This window comes from Caloenas nicobarica, chromosome 4 (genome assembly GCF_036013445.1).
Source record: "Caloenas nicobarica isolate bCalNic1 chromosome 4, bCalNic1.hap1, whole genome shotgun sequence".
NCBI lineage: Eukaryota > Metazoa > Chordata > Aves > Columbiformes > Columbidae > Caloenas > Caloenas nicobarica.
In genome coordinates this window covers 55,447,357-55,463,750 of record NC_088248.1, presented here as the reverse complement: position 1 = coordinate 55,463,750, position 16,394 = coordinate 55,447,357, and the positions used below count along the sequence as shown (strand labels likewise).

The window sequence follows — 16,394 nt, the reverse complement described above, 5'->3', positions numbered from 1 at the left end:
GTCACCTACAGACTCGTAGTAATCAGGAGTCTGCTTTTTCTGTGTATGTTTTTGAAAGAATGGCTGACTCCGCAGGAAACACATAAGGTGAGGAATGAAGAAAAGTGCATGGTTTGAAAGAGGCATCTAGTCATAGGATTAAAGTCCTTTATGTGAATCTCAGGTAGATAAAAGGAATATTTTGTTGTTGAATGGGGTGCTAAATATACAATAATCTGAAGTGCCACCCTTTTCGTCACTGTCACTGTTACCCAAACCTGACCCATCTGTTCTGTTCTGACCCCATTTCTTCTGAGTTGTATTCAACATACTATAAAATACAATTGCTCTAGAATTACTTTTTCTCTGTAAAATGGAGATTGTGATTTGTTGACCTAAATGATTAATAACAAAGACATAAAACATGAAAGATTCTTTCTTTGAGCTATCATGGTAAAAATGTGCAAGTTCGAAGCAGGTCTTCGTGGAACGTGAATAATGACATGGGACTGCAACCTCAAAGGTTGATTTTAAACCCACGTATTGATAACCTTCTCTTTTGTGCTGCTAGGAACCACCATTGTGTGAAAAGGAAAAAGACAGACTTCCTATGCTTCCTGCAGAAAACGCTGTCAAGCCCAGTGGATCAGTGGATGATCTCCCCAGCAACGCAGATGATTCTCCTATTGAACAGTCTGTTCTGTTACCTCAGCAAAGCTTTCGGAGGCGAGCAAACACACTCAGTCACTTGCCAACAGAAAGCCAGGAATCTCTGGTACCTGTTGAAACATCGCCATCTATTCCCCAGAGGAAACTTATGAGGTATCACTCAGTGAGCACAGAGACTCCTCACAGAAGAAAGTAAGACTTATTAAAAGCAGGCTATGATTTCATTTTTCAAGGGCATATTTGGGAGTGATAATTGCCTACCATATATGTCCTCTTAATGGATAAGAAATGTATCATAGAAGTGTGTCACTCTTTGGAGGCTTGTAGGTATTCTGTTTAAAAACACTTTTAGCTCTGTGTATTCCACAGGGAAGATGAAAGATGACGTGTAGTTCCACAGTGTATGTCATAAAACTAAGTGCGATCACAATGTAAGATTGCTCCTAAGGGGTCCAATTATATTTTTGCAAACAATATTCATTAATTTTTGTTGTTTTGATCTGCGAGCAATATAAATAAATGCTACTTCTTGTTTGTTTATAGAGAAAAACCCAGTAGCATTTTTGATGCTGAAGACCTTACTAGTTGGTGAATTCATGTGTGACTGTAGAATAACACACAAAACTGACATAAATTGCCTAATTGTTGATAGAGATGAGGCTCCTGTCTAGCTAAGGAACTACTTGTCTTTATGCTAATATTCTTCAAGCTATCCTCCTTCAGAAGTCTGCCTCTACATCTCTAAAATCTCCTCTTAACTTTATGGCAGTTTACTTTCCTCCCTCTGTCTGGCTTTTTCCAATTACTATGGCAACATTTCTGTCTGTAGGCTTCTGTAGAACTGCCAAAACTACTCGTTTACACAAGTTAGACAGTGGGAAGTCTGTATGTGTTCCAGCTCATTTTTCCCTGCAGGAGGCAGGGCAGTAACCAAACATGCTTGAAATAGGTGATGACAGTGAAAAAAAGAAAATTATAGTGTTTGGAAGGAAACATAACCTGGGTTGCCTTTTTGTCCCGTTTTTGAACCATTTTTAACTCTAAAACACTAGAATGTTTTTGTAGTGCAGTTTAGGACTTGTTGGTCTATTATCATTATGAGAGTTGCCCTGATGCTTGTAGCTGCTTGTTCAATCAGTTCTTATCTTACTACAGGAATGCAGGTAGAAATTACATATGTTTTTCATTTCCTCGGTTACTTCTATTTGGGTTTGATCATGTAGTTTTTAGTAAGATCCGAGTGTCCCTGCTCACATAACTCAAACCAAAAAGAAATTGCTGTTGCTTCCCTTTCATAGCAAATGTGCAGAACCAGGGGAAATGGCAAACTTAGAAGAAAAGTATGCTTTTCTCAAAAATCACTGGAATGATAGACTTGTCTTGTATGTTTTATGAGTGTTTTTGAACAGCTTACCTCAATTCATAAGTAGTTTCCAAAGTGTAAATAAATTCAATTCATCATATAGCATTTCACTTCTCATCCATTAAAACTCTTGATCATATGCCTGACTTTATCATAGAAACCAAGGGGAGCACATAAGGGGGAGAAGAAAGGGGTGTGTTAGTGACGGTTTTTTGGGAGTTTAGTCATACACTGAAATGCTTTGCTGAAGGCTGTAAATGGGACTTTGCCGATTGAGTTAAAATGTTCAGCCCCTTACAGTTACTTTATTAACTGTGAAAAACATAGGAAGTAGCTCATTTGTATGTGCCAGGTCCGTTTTAAAGGTTAGAGAAGAGATTTCAGTTTTTTCCCACCCCCCCAGCTTTCCTTTCTTACGGTGTTTTGTTCTTTGTGCTACCTCAACTCCATCGCTCTGGTTGGAATCCCGCTGTATGGTTTGAACGCATCTCTCGGCGAATCTAAAAGTTCTTCTGGTCAACTTGCACGTTCTCCTACTCTAGCTCGTCTTAATCCCTCGGCCTCTTCGCCCAACTTTTTAAAGTATCTAAGGCATAATTCAAGTGGAGAACAAAGCGGGCATTTTGCACAAAAGAGGTGAGCTAGCACCTGTACGTAGTTTGGGGTAGGGTTAGTTTTACCATGTCATAAGTATGAGGTTCTATAGTGCAAATAATTGAAACAATTTAATGTAGACCAAAGTTGGTAGATTTTTACAGGAGAGGGAACTCTTTAACTGCTCTGTTACTGAATGTAGAGCTGCTAATTACGTAGTTTTGTTTTAATGAATAAAATAATTTCAGACACATGGACACATGGCTTTGTTTAGAGCCACTTGTTCCAAAGCAACTTGTTGTTATGCAGCAGACAGCAGCACTGCTTAAATTGTGTAAGGAGTAAGTTGCCAAGAACCTATGATCTAGCTCATTCTGTCCCTCCTGAGTCATTCAGTTCTGTTCTCGTTTGTTCATGGTAACACAGAAGCATATTATTTTTTGCCTGACCTTAAAGGCAAATTGACTAAGTTAACTAAATGGGGCAAGAAATAGCAGGGCTGAGGAAAGCCAATGGCAAGAAACCCACAAACAACCAAAAACCATTAACAATCAAACCCACCCCCAGTTCCCCCAAAACCAAACAAAAAACCCCACCCCACCAATTCATGTATTTGTCTTGGTTACTATGAGCAATATCAAATTATACTTTTCTGTGCCTCCTTGCTTAGAACAAAAGTATGTGTAGAGAACATGGAGAAAAGGACATTAACCCATCATTTCCCTGAGAACTTGACACAAGTAGCTCCCTAAAATTCTTAACCGTGAAACCCCTCCTTAACCTCCTGAGCTAGAACTGCTTACCTGAGCTCAAAAGGCTAATGAGACCAGATGTCCTTGGAAGCACTGTCAACAGTCACTGGCCACTGGCTAGCATTTTTTTTTTTGCTGCTTATTATTTGGTTTTGTTCTCTTGGGCGAAGGTTTGTTGTTTTCCCAAGGTGCTGATTCTCCTGGTCCTGAAAAAATACTCAACTGAGAACCTTGTTTCACCAGTTCCTTCAGTTGTATTTGCTGCATGCTAACCAGCAGCTAATTTAGCTTCACGTCAGAACTAGCACTCAATTTAGATTCACCTCAGAAGTATGGTATAGCTCAGAGGAGGAAATGTGAGTCTACAACATCCTCCCTACTCTTCATTTTAGTAAGACTTACTTGAATCCTGAAGGTTAATTTCTAAAAAGTAGATTTTTCCAAGTGGATTTGATAATGATTCTGCACGCACAGCAGTAACTGCTCCTTTCCTTTCCCTGTCATTTAAGAGTATGCCATATTACACCTCTAAGCGACAAGGCTGAAAACGGAAATTGATAGGGATATCAAATGGGTTAATGAGTTTAAATCAATAAAGTCGAACTGCCCAAGTTAATTGTATTCTGTAAGATAACTTGCCATTATCTGAGTTGTTCTCCCTTCTATTAACCTTCTTCTGAGTATGTTGGGGGGCTTGTTATTTGAAAAGAAAGAGCAGAATTATGGCAGCCAGAAGACTTGATGAAATTTGATTAGTGCCCCTGTCTGTTGCATAAATAGAGCCACAATCCTAAATGATCAGTTAGAAGGCTCAGCTTTTAACTTAGAAGTTTCAAGCTTGTGTGAATGAAACCCTGTTAATGCTTTAAAAAATGCTTTTTGCCAAAGTCTTGTTTTTCATTTGCCAGCACAATGATTACCAGTGTCAGCTTTTCCTAACCTTTTGCTCCAAACTTAATCAGTCATTGAAACTGATATTTAAGTAAATGTGCAATGATAAAGCTTGCATCAGTTCTTACTAGATTAAAGGAATTTACTTGAAACATGCACTAAAAATCTTGGGATATAGCAAAGACTAATAACTTTACTGGAAGTACATTTATTTATGTTGGAACATTTTAGTTTGCCCAAACAAATACGTAGTTCAACGTAGCACTTTGTTAGCAGTTTCCGTTTTGACTTTGGTTTCCTTGATATTCAGGCTTTCAGGATTTACCTGCTTTTTGTTTGAACTTAGCAGTATGTGTTATTTTTATTCTGTGAATTTATACTTCTGTATTCTAAACTATACTTTTCCCAACTGCACTCTCAGCATCTCCTACCGTACTGCCTTAAGGAAAAAGCTTCATTCTTCCTCTTCTGTGCCAAATTTCTTAAAATTTCTGGCTCCTGTAGATGAAAATAACACCTCTGACTTTAGGAGCACAACAAGGTAGGGTTCTCTCTTAAAGCCTGGAGGTAAAACTGTATTTTCAAAGGTTTCTTTGTCTGAAATATTTCAAATGCTTCACACACTTGCAAAACCTGATTTGTGCAACAGTTCACTTGCATGTACTCTGCATGCGATTGCTGTCAAAAGGATGGAGCTATCTCAGACTCTTCCCCCATTAAGACTGCAGAACTTAGCCATTTTTATGTTGTAATGGTCATGCAACTTCCTTCTATGTACTTCTGTGATTATTCCTGCCAAAGGACTGTATTAGTGGTTTTCAGGTAAGAGAATAAACGTGGTTCATCCTAAGCAGTGTCACTGTCGTCAAATGAGGATGGCCTGTAAAATGATCCTCCCAGTTGCTGCCAGAGCTATTTGAAGTTCACTTATCCCTTTCAGCTTCAACAAAGGCTTGTGCAACCATTCAGCCAATGGCTGGAATAAAGCAATGAGTAGTTTAAAGATGTAACGGGTGAAAGTTATAAGTAGGATTTTTAATAGGAAAACAGCATTGCTGTTCATTATTTCATTTAATATTCTGAATAAAAACCTCTGTATGTAGTTTGTGGATTACATCAGAGGGGTAACATTCAAGGTTCCTGGACACTGTTCGCAAGTTCGTTGCTTACTTCAGGTGGTGACTTGTGAACACAAAGGTTTAAAGTTTTGCTCCAAGTCTATGTTGTGGAGGAATACACTACGTACCCAGTTCACAGAAGGTTGTAAGTTTAGTTGGTTTTTATAAAGCTCCTTGATGTGTGCTAATAAAAGACATGGGCAGAGTTCTTTGTGTCTCCTGTAAGTAATTGCTGGATTTTGTGGTTGGCATTTAAATAGCACAATCGTAAAGATACATTATGGTGTGTGTGTTGTTAATGTGTTATGTTTAATACACTGCTGCAAAGAAAGCTAAAAATTAGTTAAAACTGGAGAAAGCAGATTGCGCAGAGCTCCCAGCCCCTCTTGGCAAACCTAAGTGGTGTTTGCAGCCTTGTGTAATCCTGCTGCCACAACACAAACTTCCCCCAACTAACATTAAGTGCTTGACCCAGCATGTGCACAGCACACTGCTCTTTAGGTGATGCTTCGTGTTACTGTATGCACTGAAGACAGTGTCATGGTTACGAGCAGATTCAGGTAACCCACTCACAAGCCATTCTGTGTTCTACAATTTTAGTGACTACGAATCCAAGCACAGCCAGCAGGCTGCTGGTGCAGACAGCCCTGTACGGACTCGGCGACATTCATGGAGACAACAGATATTCCTGCGAGTTGCAACCCCTCAGAAAGCATGTGATTCTCCCAGCCGATATGATGGTAAAGTCTGTGTTTACTTGCTCCCATGAGCATTTTTAGTGGATGTGGTCTGTGAAGTGTGGATCGTTTTGTCTGCTGAGTGCACATATTTGCCCCGTGCTCTCTTTGTACTGTCTTTGGAGTTTCTCATCTACTTTTTGGTCATGTTAAGCTCATCGGCTGTTGAGTTTTTATTTTTCAGCTTCATATGTACCATAGTTCCAATTGTGTCAAATTAACCAATCAGAGAAGAAATTATTTTCATGGGTACTATTTTAGTGAGTTCTGGGGAAAAAATATATCACTAAGTATTGCTCTGAAGAAAAGGTAGATGCTTCTATTTCATCTTTCCATGCTGGAGTGTAGAACTATAGACTAGAAAAATTCAGGCCTAGCAGAAGGAATTAAGTTTATGACCTCTAAGTTCTGTAGCGTGTTCTTCATACCAGACTGAATTTGACCTCATGTACTCTGCTCCAGTCTGTGATTCTTTGCCACCTGAGCCATAGTTGTCCACTGTTCTCATGTTTATTTCCTGAAATTCTGTAGAGCTAAAGAACCACAGAATTGAAAAAAAATCACTGCACGTGAGCATGTAGATGCATCATTTTATGCATCTCACTTTATGTGACCCAGGTAGTACAGCACACGCTGAAGTCAAGAATGCCTCAGAGAAGTTCGTGTCTTGTAGATAATGGTCTCTGGCTCACTAAAGTTTGAATTTCACATCTTGAACTCTGCAAGCTCTGCCTGCTAACTGATCTCTAAGGCCGTTGCAGAAGAAATAAGAAAAAGCATAAGGGAGAGTAGTACATTATAGTAAATGTAGTAAGGAGAAACCATCTTAATGTCACAGACATTTTTCTTACATCTTAAAGAGATACCCTGATTAAATGGGCACAGCAAATAACAAAAGTGTTTCTGTCATTAATGCGTTGCTTGCAACATAATTTGACTGACGATGGGGTACACTGTATATGGGCATAGATGCCTCTCAAATTTAGTGTACTTCAAAACGAAGTGATCTCAAGAGCATGTTAAGTAAATATAAACGTGAAATGCTCTCCTATACTTCAAGGCATATGAAGGACCTGTTCAACCTCACCTGTTCTGTGAAGCGACTGTTTTGCGGGTCTTACTTGTTTTGGAAAGCCACAAAACCTTCCCATATTAAATAGGAAAAAAACCCTCTAAATTGCCTATCCAAGCATTTCCTCTGAGACATATCTGCAAGATACAATCGTAACAACCTACAGCTGGATAAGCAGAATAGTTGGAGAAACAAGGGTGGCCAAAATGGAAAACAGAAGTGCTATTAACAGGAGGAGATATTTGAAATATCTGGCCTTTTTCTTCACTCTTCTTTATCTGTTTTTGTTCCAATGTACGTATTCCATTTATGATCAGAGGAAGAAAACTCAGAGGTGTTTTTATTATTACTATTATTATTTAAAACAAGTATTGGGTTTTTTCCATTTGGATTTTCAGCATGTCCTGGAACATTTCTGGCAGTAAAGGATGCTCACTCATGGTCCAGTCTCTGTAGCCTTTCAGGAGCTGCTGTACAGATGATCTTACATTGGACTCACCACCACAGTTAACTTAGTAACCTCTGTAGTTCCAAAGTAAATATAACTAGCTATCATTCATCATCTTGTTCCTCTTTCTTTCATCTTCTCTCAAGGAGAAGCAGCACGTGCAGTGGGGTTTATTGATTGGATAAGTTACCTGTACTTGTCTTTTTTTTTTTTCTAAAAAAAAAAAGAAAAAAAGAAAGGCTTTCTCACTCTTTTTAAACTGATTTCCTTTGGAAACAGAATTTATGCAAACAGATGATGTATCACCAAAAGATCAATTTCAGCCAAACTGAACAGAGGGCAAGGAAGGTTTTAAAGATAACATGTTTTGTCATGTTCTGCAAAAGTAAGCATGAAGAGAGGGAAACAAGGGAACATTTCGTGAGTTTCCCATTATAGATTGTGAACTCCACTTGACCAGTTTCTCCATTGAAATGCAATAGCCAACACACCACTCCAGGGTACTCTGCAGAAGAGCAGTAAGAAAAAAGGCTAGAGATTTTTTAGAAGCTAGTAAGTTAGCCAACCAAGAGAGCCAGATTTCTGTGAGTCAGAGATGATGAAGTTTTTCAAGCTTAGCATAGACTGCTTTACTAAACGTTGTATTATGCGTAGAATCATAGAATCATTTTGGTTGAAAGAAACCCTTAGAATCATTGAGTCCAACCATAACCTAACCTAACTCTAGCACTAAACCATGTCCGTAAGAACCTCATCTAAATGCCTTTTAAACACCTCCAGGGATGGGGACTCCACCACTTCTCTGGGCAGCCTGTTCCAATGCCTGACAACCCTTTCCGTGAAGAATTTTTTCCTAATATCCAATCTGAACCTCCCCTGGCACAACTTGCCACCGTTTCCTCTTGTCCTATCACTTGCTACTTGGGAGAAGAAAATCCACCAGTATGCTTGAGCTGTGCATTGCTTTGACCACATGTGGGCAGGCACTGTCAACAAAATGAAACTGCTTTGTGGCTGTAACTTCTTTGGGTTGTAATCAGTAAATATACATGTGTAAGATGTCACAAGGAATAGAGACAACTTTAAGCTTTATTCACGCTGAAAGATCTAGATCCTGACATTTTTTATTCTCTTTCTATAGGAAAGTGGTGAGCTGAATCTCAAGATGCTTCATGTTCATTGCCATCCTCTGTGTAGTTAACACAGCAGTATATGAAGGTGCATTTACTAAAAGTTTAAAACCAAACCAAAAACCAAAAACAACAACCAAAAAAACCCCAAAACAACACACGCAAAAACCACCCACCCAGATAACTGGTACATAGCTTTTGCAGAAATTGAGCTTAATCTTAGGAGGTTCTGAACTGGAGGGATGTCTGGTGTCCTGAATTCCCACATGAAGATCACAGCACTTTGAGTCCCACAGTCTTGCACTTCTGGATCCTTTACTTCTTTAGGAGGTGCTCCTAAGTATAATAGTTTGAGTTTAAACTTCATTTGCTGTAGCTCAGCTGGAGAGAAGGACTGCTGGCTGTGCTTTGGTGGTTGCCTTGTGTATTACCAGGCAGAGAGCACGCTGTTTGTTTTGCAGACACCATTATTCAAAAGGTTGGTCTTATTATACGTGAAGGAGGGTGTTCATTTCTTATTAGTTCAGGAGTAAAATGAAAAACAGTCCTAAATCAGTAGAGTAAAAAAACCATTACAAATAGATACACTGGAAAGCTGTTTTTTCTTGCCAGTTGAGATGCCTGTCTTCCCTGACAACTGGACTCAACCCAGCTGTGCTCAGGCAAGGCGAGTGCTTTGAGACAACAGAAAGCCTGGAGTACAGGAAACCATGACTATTACATTGCTATGGGAGCCGTGTCCCATGTGCAGGCCCTCCTCCAGCCACCTGCTGCTGTGGATGCTGCCACTTTCCCCTTTCTCTGCTATTTTCCCTTGCTTCTGTACATAACTAAAGGATGAAGCACATCGTAGAAGTGTTATGCAGTTTGCTGCCTGACAGTACAGCCAGGTGATCTCTGGTAAACCTGAAGATGAGGCTGATTTCCAGTTTAGGGATCTAGAAAGGATTTTCTGCATAGGTGAAATGATCTGTAGAGATTTTTGTTGCTTTCCAGATGGTAGGTGGAGGTTTGCCGGGTTGAATTGTGTTAGTTCTATTGCAGCAAGCTGCAGTGCAAATATCCAACCTCCTCTCCAGCTTTTTGCCACATCCCACGGAGCGGTTGTGCTGCTGTGGGTGGTGTGGGGCACTGGGGGACGGAGTTTCTCTCACTGCCACCTTGAGACATGCTCTGTGTCTTATCCTCTGATTTTTTGTTTATTTGTGGGGGTGGAATTAGTGTTGTATCCGAAACGTGGAGAGGTGAAAAAAGAGGAGCACAGGTCTCTTAGAAAATGGACCACAGTTTGATCTGTTACAAAACTATATTTCTTTTAAAAAAGGTTTTTGTTAATCTCTTCTTCTGATGTTTTTGTGTCTTATTTTCTACATATGAGTACACAAAATTCACTCTGCCTCTCCCACTCACTATCTTAAACATTCTAAGTAATAAAAGTGTTTCTTCAGTTCTTTGTTTTTTATCTTTATACTTGCCTACCTTACTCGCAGCCAGATCTTCACACTTCTGTAGAGTCTGTCTAACAAGAGCCACATTCTGTGGCTGTGCAAGTGGTTTAGGACTTCCTAGTTCTCTGTCTTCACTGGTAAAAAGGTGAAGGCAACAACTCAAATGGTCATTTTAAACCAGCTGAAGTGTGGGCTCACTCAAAAAAAGGTGATTGGTTCTCGGTGGGATCAGTTTTGTAGTCGCGCTCACAGTGTTTGTTGCACAAGCGCAGGAGCAGGCACAGGCAGGACACGTGTCTGGAGGCCAAGGGTGGGTGCTCGCACCCTGCTCAGGAGCGGGACACAGATCAGCACAGAGCGATCGTGAAACTTCACCTCGCACTGCAGTGCTGCAGGATATTTGCATGCTTTTATTCAGCATCTACAAACCTCTGTGCGGGGGACTATTTTCACTACGGTTTTCTCATACTGACTGTTCTGAATTGGTCATAGTGGGAGAACTGTTGTGCAGATTGTCAGAAACTCCCAGCAGAGGAAAGTCAAGTGCTAGATTTAGAGGGGGTGTAAATAGTTTTCTGAAGTAAATGGTGGGAAAGTGATGGTGCTTGCCATGAGCATTCTTGCTGCAGGAGGTGTGTTGGCAGTAGACAGCAAGATTTTTATAACAGCTGTGTTGGTTTTAGGTTGGAGAATGGGTGATTTGTTTTAAGATGGGCAGTGGGGTGGAGTTACATGTTGAACAGTGAAAGAAATTGCAATTCAGCAGAATGAGATGCTTGGTATTGCTTAGCAGTACTCAGGAAATAGATTGAGATGAAGAAAAGGAACTTTAGCCAGAACAACTACATAGGATTTTACAACTTGACTTGGAGAAAAAAAATTCTTTTTTTAGAAAGTACAAGTATCTCCATACAGGAAAAAAACAAACAAACAAACAAAACCCCAGAAAAACCAACAACTTGATTCATTCATTAAAAAGAATTGAGTTTCAGTCTCTGGCAGACAGAGATAGCAAGCTGTTAAATCCTAAGTACTGAAGAAAGGTTAGGGACTGAAGAACTGTTATTAAAACTAGTTGTAGTTAGCACCTGCCTAGCTGTTTATGTGCTTTGTGGTGAGAGTTACATTTCTTTCATTATTTAAGCAAAAATATTTTAAAATCATTTTGTAGTAGTATTGCAAATACTGTGAACTGTTGCTTTAGCATTCTGTACTTAAAATGTTTATGTAGTGTAAATTATTTGTAAGGTGTCCTCCAATATTGTTTTCATGGTTCATTTTTAGCGACAAAACGGTTATTTATTAACTAATTACTAGCTTTGTAAATGCTGTAATAAAGCCAGATTGTTAGAATGGATTACTCAGGTCTGTCCCTCTCAGAGCAAATACATGCTTGTAATTGTGATTTGCAGCACAGGAGCTTGGCTGTAAGCAGTAAGTACCATGTCTAATGTGTGACAGTTTCTGTGCCCATTGAAGTATCAGGGCATTCGTTTCTCAGGGCTTGAAAATATTAGTTAATGGGGTGAATTTGCAGATAGTGATTAAGAAGCACTTGGCTTTAAAAGAAAAATCAAACTCTAAAGCATCTCTCAGAGCTGATTTTAATTGATTGTATTGAAATACAAATTTTTCAAGAATTCCTTGTTTAGCCATTGCCTTAAGTTGTATGTCAGACTAGAAGAACTTGTTGCTTCCTGTGATTCCATATCTGAAGCTTTCTGGTAACAGAAGGCTCCTGGTCATGTTACCTCATTTGGTTATGAAGTCAAATACTCTAGACATCTGTGTAAAATAATAGGAATATGATATCTTTGGTTATAGAAGTTTGCAGTTCCTCTTGAATTTTGTATCATGTATGAAATAAGGTGTTGCACTACCTGTATGGAAGATCTGAAGAGAACTAAGGAGGTGGTCAAAGTCTGTTCTTTTGGGCAATTTAATCTTGTATGACTGTGAAGATTCTTGTTTATTTGCTAAGATGAATTTTGTAATGTTTAAAATGCAATAAGGAAAAAAAGTGTAATGCAGAAAATAAAATGCTTAATGGAATTCTTCCATCCACATTCTCACCATACCTTGCCTGACTTCTTTTCCCTGGAGAGTAGATGTGGCTGGTAAGCTACATTTAGAGAGCCATGTGTAAACAACTCTGTAGTGAGGATGGCAATAATGCATTGTATTTGAGCCTCCGCCCTATTAGCTTCCTATAAAAATAAACCAAGCCCTTCTTTTCTACATGAAGCATTGCAGCTTCTAGTCAAAGATTAAACTTATTCTCTTGGTTTTGGTATTTGAGGTTGGTTAGACTACGTGCTTCTGAAAGAATGTTTTTAAAATTTAGGCTTTTAGGTGGGTTTGTCACTTCTGTTGTTTTTTACCTTGTGTGTGGTTTTTCTGAGTGGGTTTCCTTTTTTTCTTCTCGTTTTTGGAAAGCTTTGTTTAATACTGAGATTGGTTGAATATGAAGCTATGTATTTTTTTTCTGGTCAATTAAAAATGAAATTTCCTAAACCATAAGTTTTAAGGCAACATCTTTATAACTCACTGTTGGAGTACTTTAATGTCCTCCCACGGGTCCCAGCAAATGCTCTATATTCATTGTAGCTTCTTCTGGAGATAATGAAATTTCCTGTTATCATTACCAGTCAAATATTGTCTGTTTTAATTACTACGGCAGTCATTTGCCAGCTTTTACTTTACAAACTTTAGTGTGGTCTCTAGTAACAACACTGTGATACTTTGCTTTGTGTGTCATCTTTACACGTGAGAGTTTTGTGTAATGCATTTGCTGATCCTTTTGGAGTGTAGGGATACTCTGCATCTTAGGCTTGAAGCACTGCCATGTGCAGGCAAAGAGCTGACGATAAATTAATGGATCCGCTCTGCAAATTCCATCTCAGTCCATTGTTCCTATTGGCCTTGTCCTTTCTTAGGTTGTGTAAGTGGTGGGACTATCAGTTCAGAACTATAGAGGTACGTATAGATGCCCTAGTACATTTGTGCAACATTTCTACCTGCTTCATGAGCAGTTTCATCTGCAGGTCATTACCTTGCACAAGGTCTCACAAGCACAGCAATCTGGTGGCTTTCCCCAGGAAATACACTGTTTCTCAGGGAATACTTAGTTTGGACCCACAGACTTGTAGAAGAGCATTGTGCAGAAGAGGAATTCTGAAGGGTAGTCAAAGTATGAACTTCAAATGGAAAATAAGCAGTGTGTTGATAAAATATAATAATAGTTACTGACTCAACTTGCCCAGTCCTGAACTTTAAAGAATGGAAGTGTGGTAGTTTTGTAGAAGTACCAAGTATGGAGGTAGAATTTTATATAGAAGGGAGCAAAATATTTGAAAGGAGTACAGGTCAAACATGGAATAAGAGTCAGCAAAAGCCGATGGGGTCGGCAGATGAACAGGGAAGCATTCTTTCAGTGTGTGCTGAAGTGTTCAGATCCTGCTGAAGTACACATACTAATCTCATAAAAGTTCTGAAGGCTGCACGTTACCTGGATTTTAACGCATGGCATATTGATTCAGTGGAATGTGAGCTCCCAGTTATGTTCAGTTGAATTGCTCTACTCTTTGCTTTCTCTGCTATCCTTTGGATTGTTTGTGCATAATAGTGAAATACTCTGTTTCTTGTTAAAGTATTTTCTGTTGTGGATCTGGAAGCTGGATGGCATGTCTGTTGACCACTCTGTTGTATATTCATGGATGTGGCCTAGCGCTGACTTACCAAATGTCTGGTATTTTACTTTGCTTTGAGGGATTACCCGCACATACCATCTCCCCCACCTTCTTTAACAGCCAAACAGCTGATGCAACTCTGCAAACTTTAGACAAGCCACCTGAGCAGTTAAACAGGTTCATTTTGGTTTCTGTACATCCTGCTACATGCCAGCATGGAGATGGGAGGGAAGGCAGGTTGTGAATGTGTTGCACTTTATCAGAGTAGACTTTAGACTTTCTGTTAAATGTCCACAAGTGATAAGAAGAAAGAAAGGACAGAGAAGGAGCTGCCATTTGGAAGGCAAAATCAAGCCTAGAACTCTTGCACAGAAGAATTAGAGGTAGGGTCTATAATCATAATTGTTCAGCCTATAGCATTTTGTAACCTTTCTGTTTTCTCTTATATCCTTAACCATTGCGAGTTAAATTTCTTTTCGTGAATACTGATCAGGTTAGTCAGTAACAGAGAAAATTTTCAGCCTAAATGGAAACAGGACCATAGACTTGAGTAATTTGCAGTGGTTCAAGTGTGGCCACAAGAAGTTTGATCACTGGAGGACAAGAAATAAGCAACATCTCCAATAAATAAGAAGGTGATATTTTGTTAGGATGGCACTTGAAGACCAATCCACAAAATTTGCAGTGAGAAAGTAGAACATCCATGTTAAAAACAGGAATATTTTAGGTCTTGAATGTGTTCATTCTTGCTTTTGGAATGCAATGTGTTTAGTCCATTTCCTTGCATGTGTTTTGGCAGCCTGGTTTGTTTTTTTTGTTTTCAAGTAAAACTGCAAATAAACTGTCTCTGTAGATAGTCTGATATTTTCTGACACATACATGCATGTTTACATGCACAAAACCAGAACACATATCTGACTCTAAAGGAGATTGCAAACCGCGGAGAGGATGTGTAGGATAAGAAGAGATTTATTTCCCCCAAGATGTAAATGTATTCTATATGGGATGCCCTAAGAATATAGTAAGAAGTGAAAAGACTACAGGTAGCATGCAGTGGATAATGGTGTACCTATCTGGATGACTTTTACTTTTTGCATTAATCTTTGGTGACCATTTCTGTTAATTCCTCATTCTTTTGGCAATGTTACTTTGTGCTTGTAATGCAGCCTTAGAGAAATGATGGTAATTTCTTTTTAAGTTTAGTATTTTATTCAAGCAAATTAAGGCAGTTCTACCAGCATTATCCTTAAGAGCATTTCCCTTGTAATGTTCCTTAATATGCACTAAGAAAAATTGACATAAAAGCTACTATTTGTACAGAATATTTTGACAGTATAGTGTGTGCATCGAAACCAACAATGAAATAAAAATTATTTTCCTTAAATTGTCAACACAAGTTGAGGATTATCTAGTGTGTGTTACTTCTGTCCTGATGACATTTAACTAAACCTCTTTTATAATTGCAGTCTTTCAGTTTACCTGTATAGAAAAAAATTAAGTGAAGGTTTCCTGTTTTCTTTTAAGGGTTATAATATAATCTCTTCATTGTATTGATTTTTTTTTATAACCAGCTCTATTTTTGAATGCTTCCATCAGTGTTTCCTATTTCTCTTTGCAACAAACAGTGATTGCCATTGAAGTGTCAAATGTTCATCCTTTGTCTAATTCACATTCCTATGGAGTTCATTGTTCTCTGAAATGCTGTAGATACCCAAAGTGTGGATGCCCAAACTTAGACCCAGAGTACAAGTTTGTAGAAGTTTAATTTGTGCTGCTAGCTGAAAATGTTGCATTTATTTTTATATGTGTATTTTAGCCCTTGAATTTAACTGTGGTAACAAACAGATAAATGTTGTATAAGGAAACAGGTGGTTTTGGACCCACCCTATTTGTCTCTGACTCTCTGAGAGGAAAAGATCGACAGTGGCAAAACTTAGAAAAGGAGAAGCCAACAGCTGTGAACATTTCCACTCCTATTTAGTCGTCTGAGCTTAGTTGTGCGAGTGCCTTTCAGCAGACGAGAAGAGAATAACTGTGTATGAACTGTGCGAGTCAATGTATGGTGGCTTTCTGAGCAGATTCTGAAGGGGTGAAAACCTTCCTATTTTGTGAGTTTGTAGAGATGAGATAATTTGTGTGTCTAATTCAAAATCACTATGCTAGTCAATGATAAAGAAATGGACCACTGAGCTACCACACAGAATAGTTGTTTCAGGAGTGTCCCTTCTCCAGGAGCTGTTTGAAATAGCATGCACAGATGTACTTGTCCTTAGCTGGAGAGGCCTGGGAATGGTTTTTGTTGCACTGATTTTAAAGCATTTTCTTGCATGCATAACTGGTCAGCTGGTCCTCAGGGAGCAGTTTCCCAGCCATTCTGTTTGGCTGAAGAAGTGCTGTTGCGATGGCTTTCCATTTGGGATTTGGTAGGAAGAGATGGGTCATTTTGACCATTCATTTCACAGATGGTGAACTGAGTAATTTTTTGTCTAGATACAGGTTATATC

At 39.0% G+C, this 16,394-nt stretch overlaps 1 protein-coding gene across 10 annotated transcripts in view; it reads left to right on the top strand.

The window, feature by feature from the left end:
• The window catches only part of TBC1D1 (TBC1 domain family member 1), a 108,634-nt gene that overhangs the window by 68,727 nt on the left and 23,513 nt on the right, over positions 1–16,394 (top strand). For 6 of the 10 annotated variants that reach the window (XM_065633491.1, XM_065633487.1, XM_065633483.1 and 3 more), the window contains 4 exons: positions 551–840; positions 2,519–2,647; positions 4,670–4,789; positions 5,967–6,106. In XM_065633491.1, the coding sequence (XP_065489563.1) occupies positions 551–840; positions 2,519–2,647; positions 4,670–4,789; positions 5,967–6,106 (679 nt within the window). The remainder of the gene's footprint in view (positions 1–550; positions 841–2,518; positions 2,648–4,669; positions 4,790–5,966; positions 6,107–16,394) is intronic. The other 4 variants (XM_065633492.1, XM_065633490.1, XM_065633488.1 and 1 more) reach the window with 3 other exon arrangements.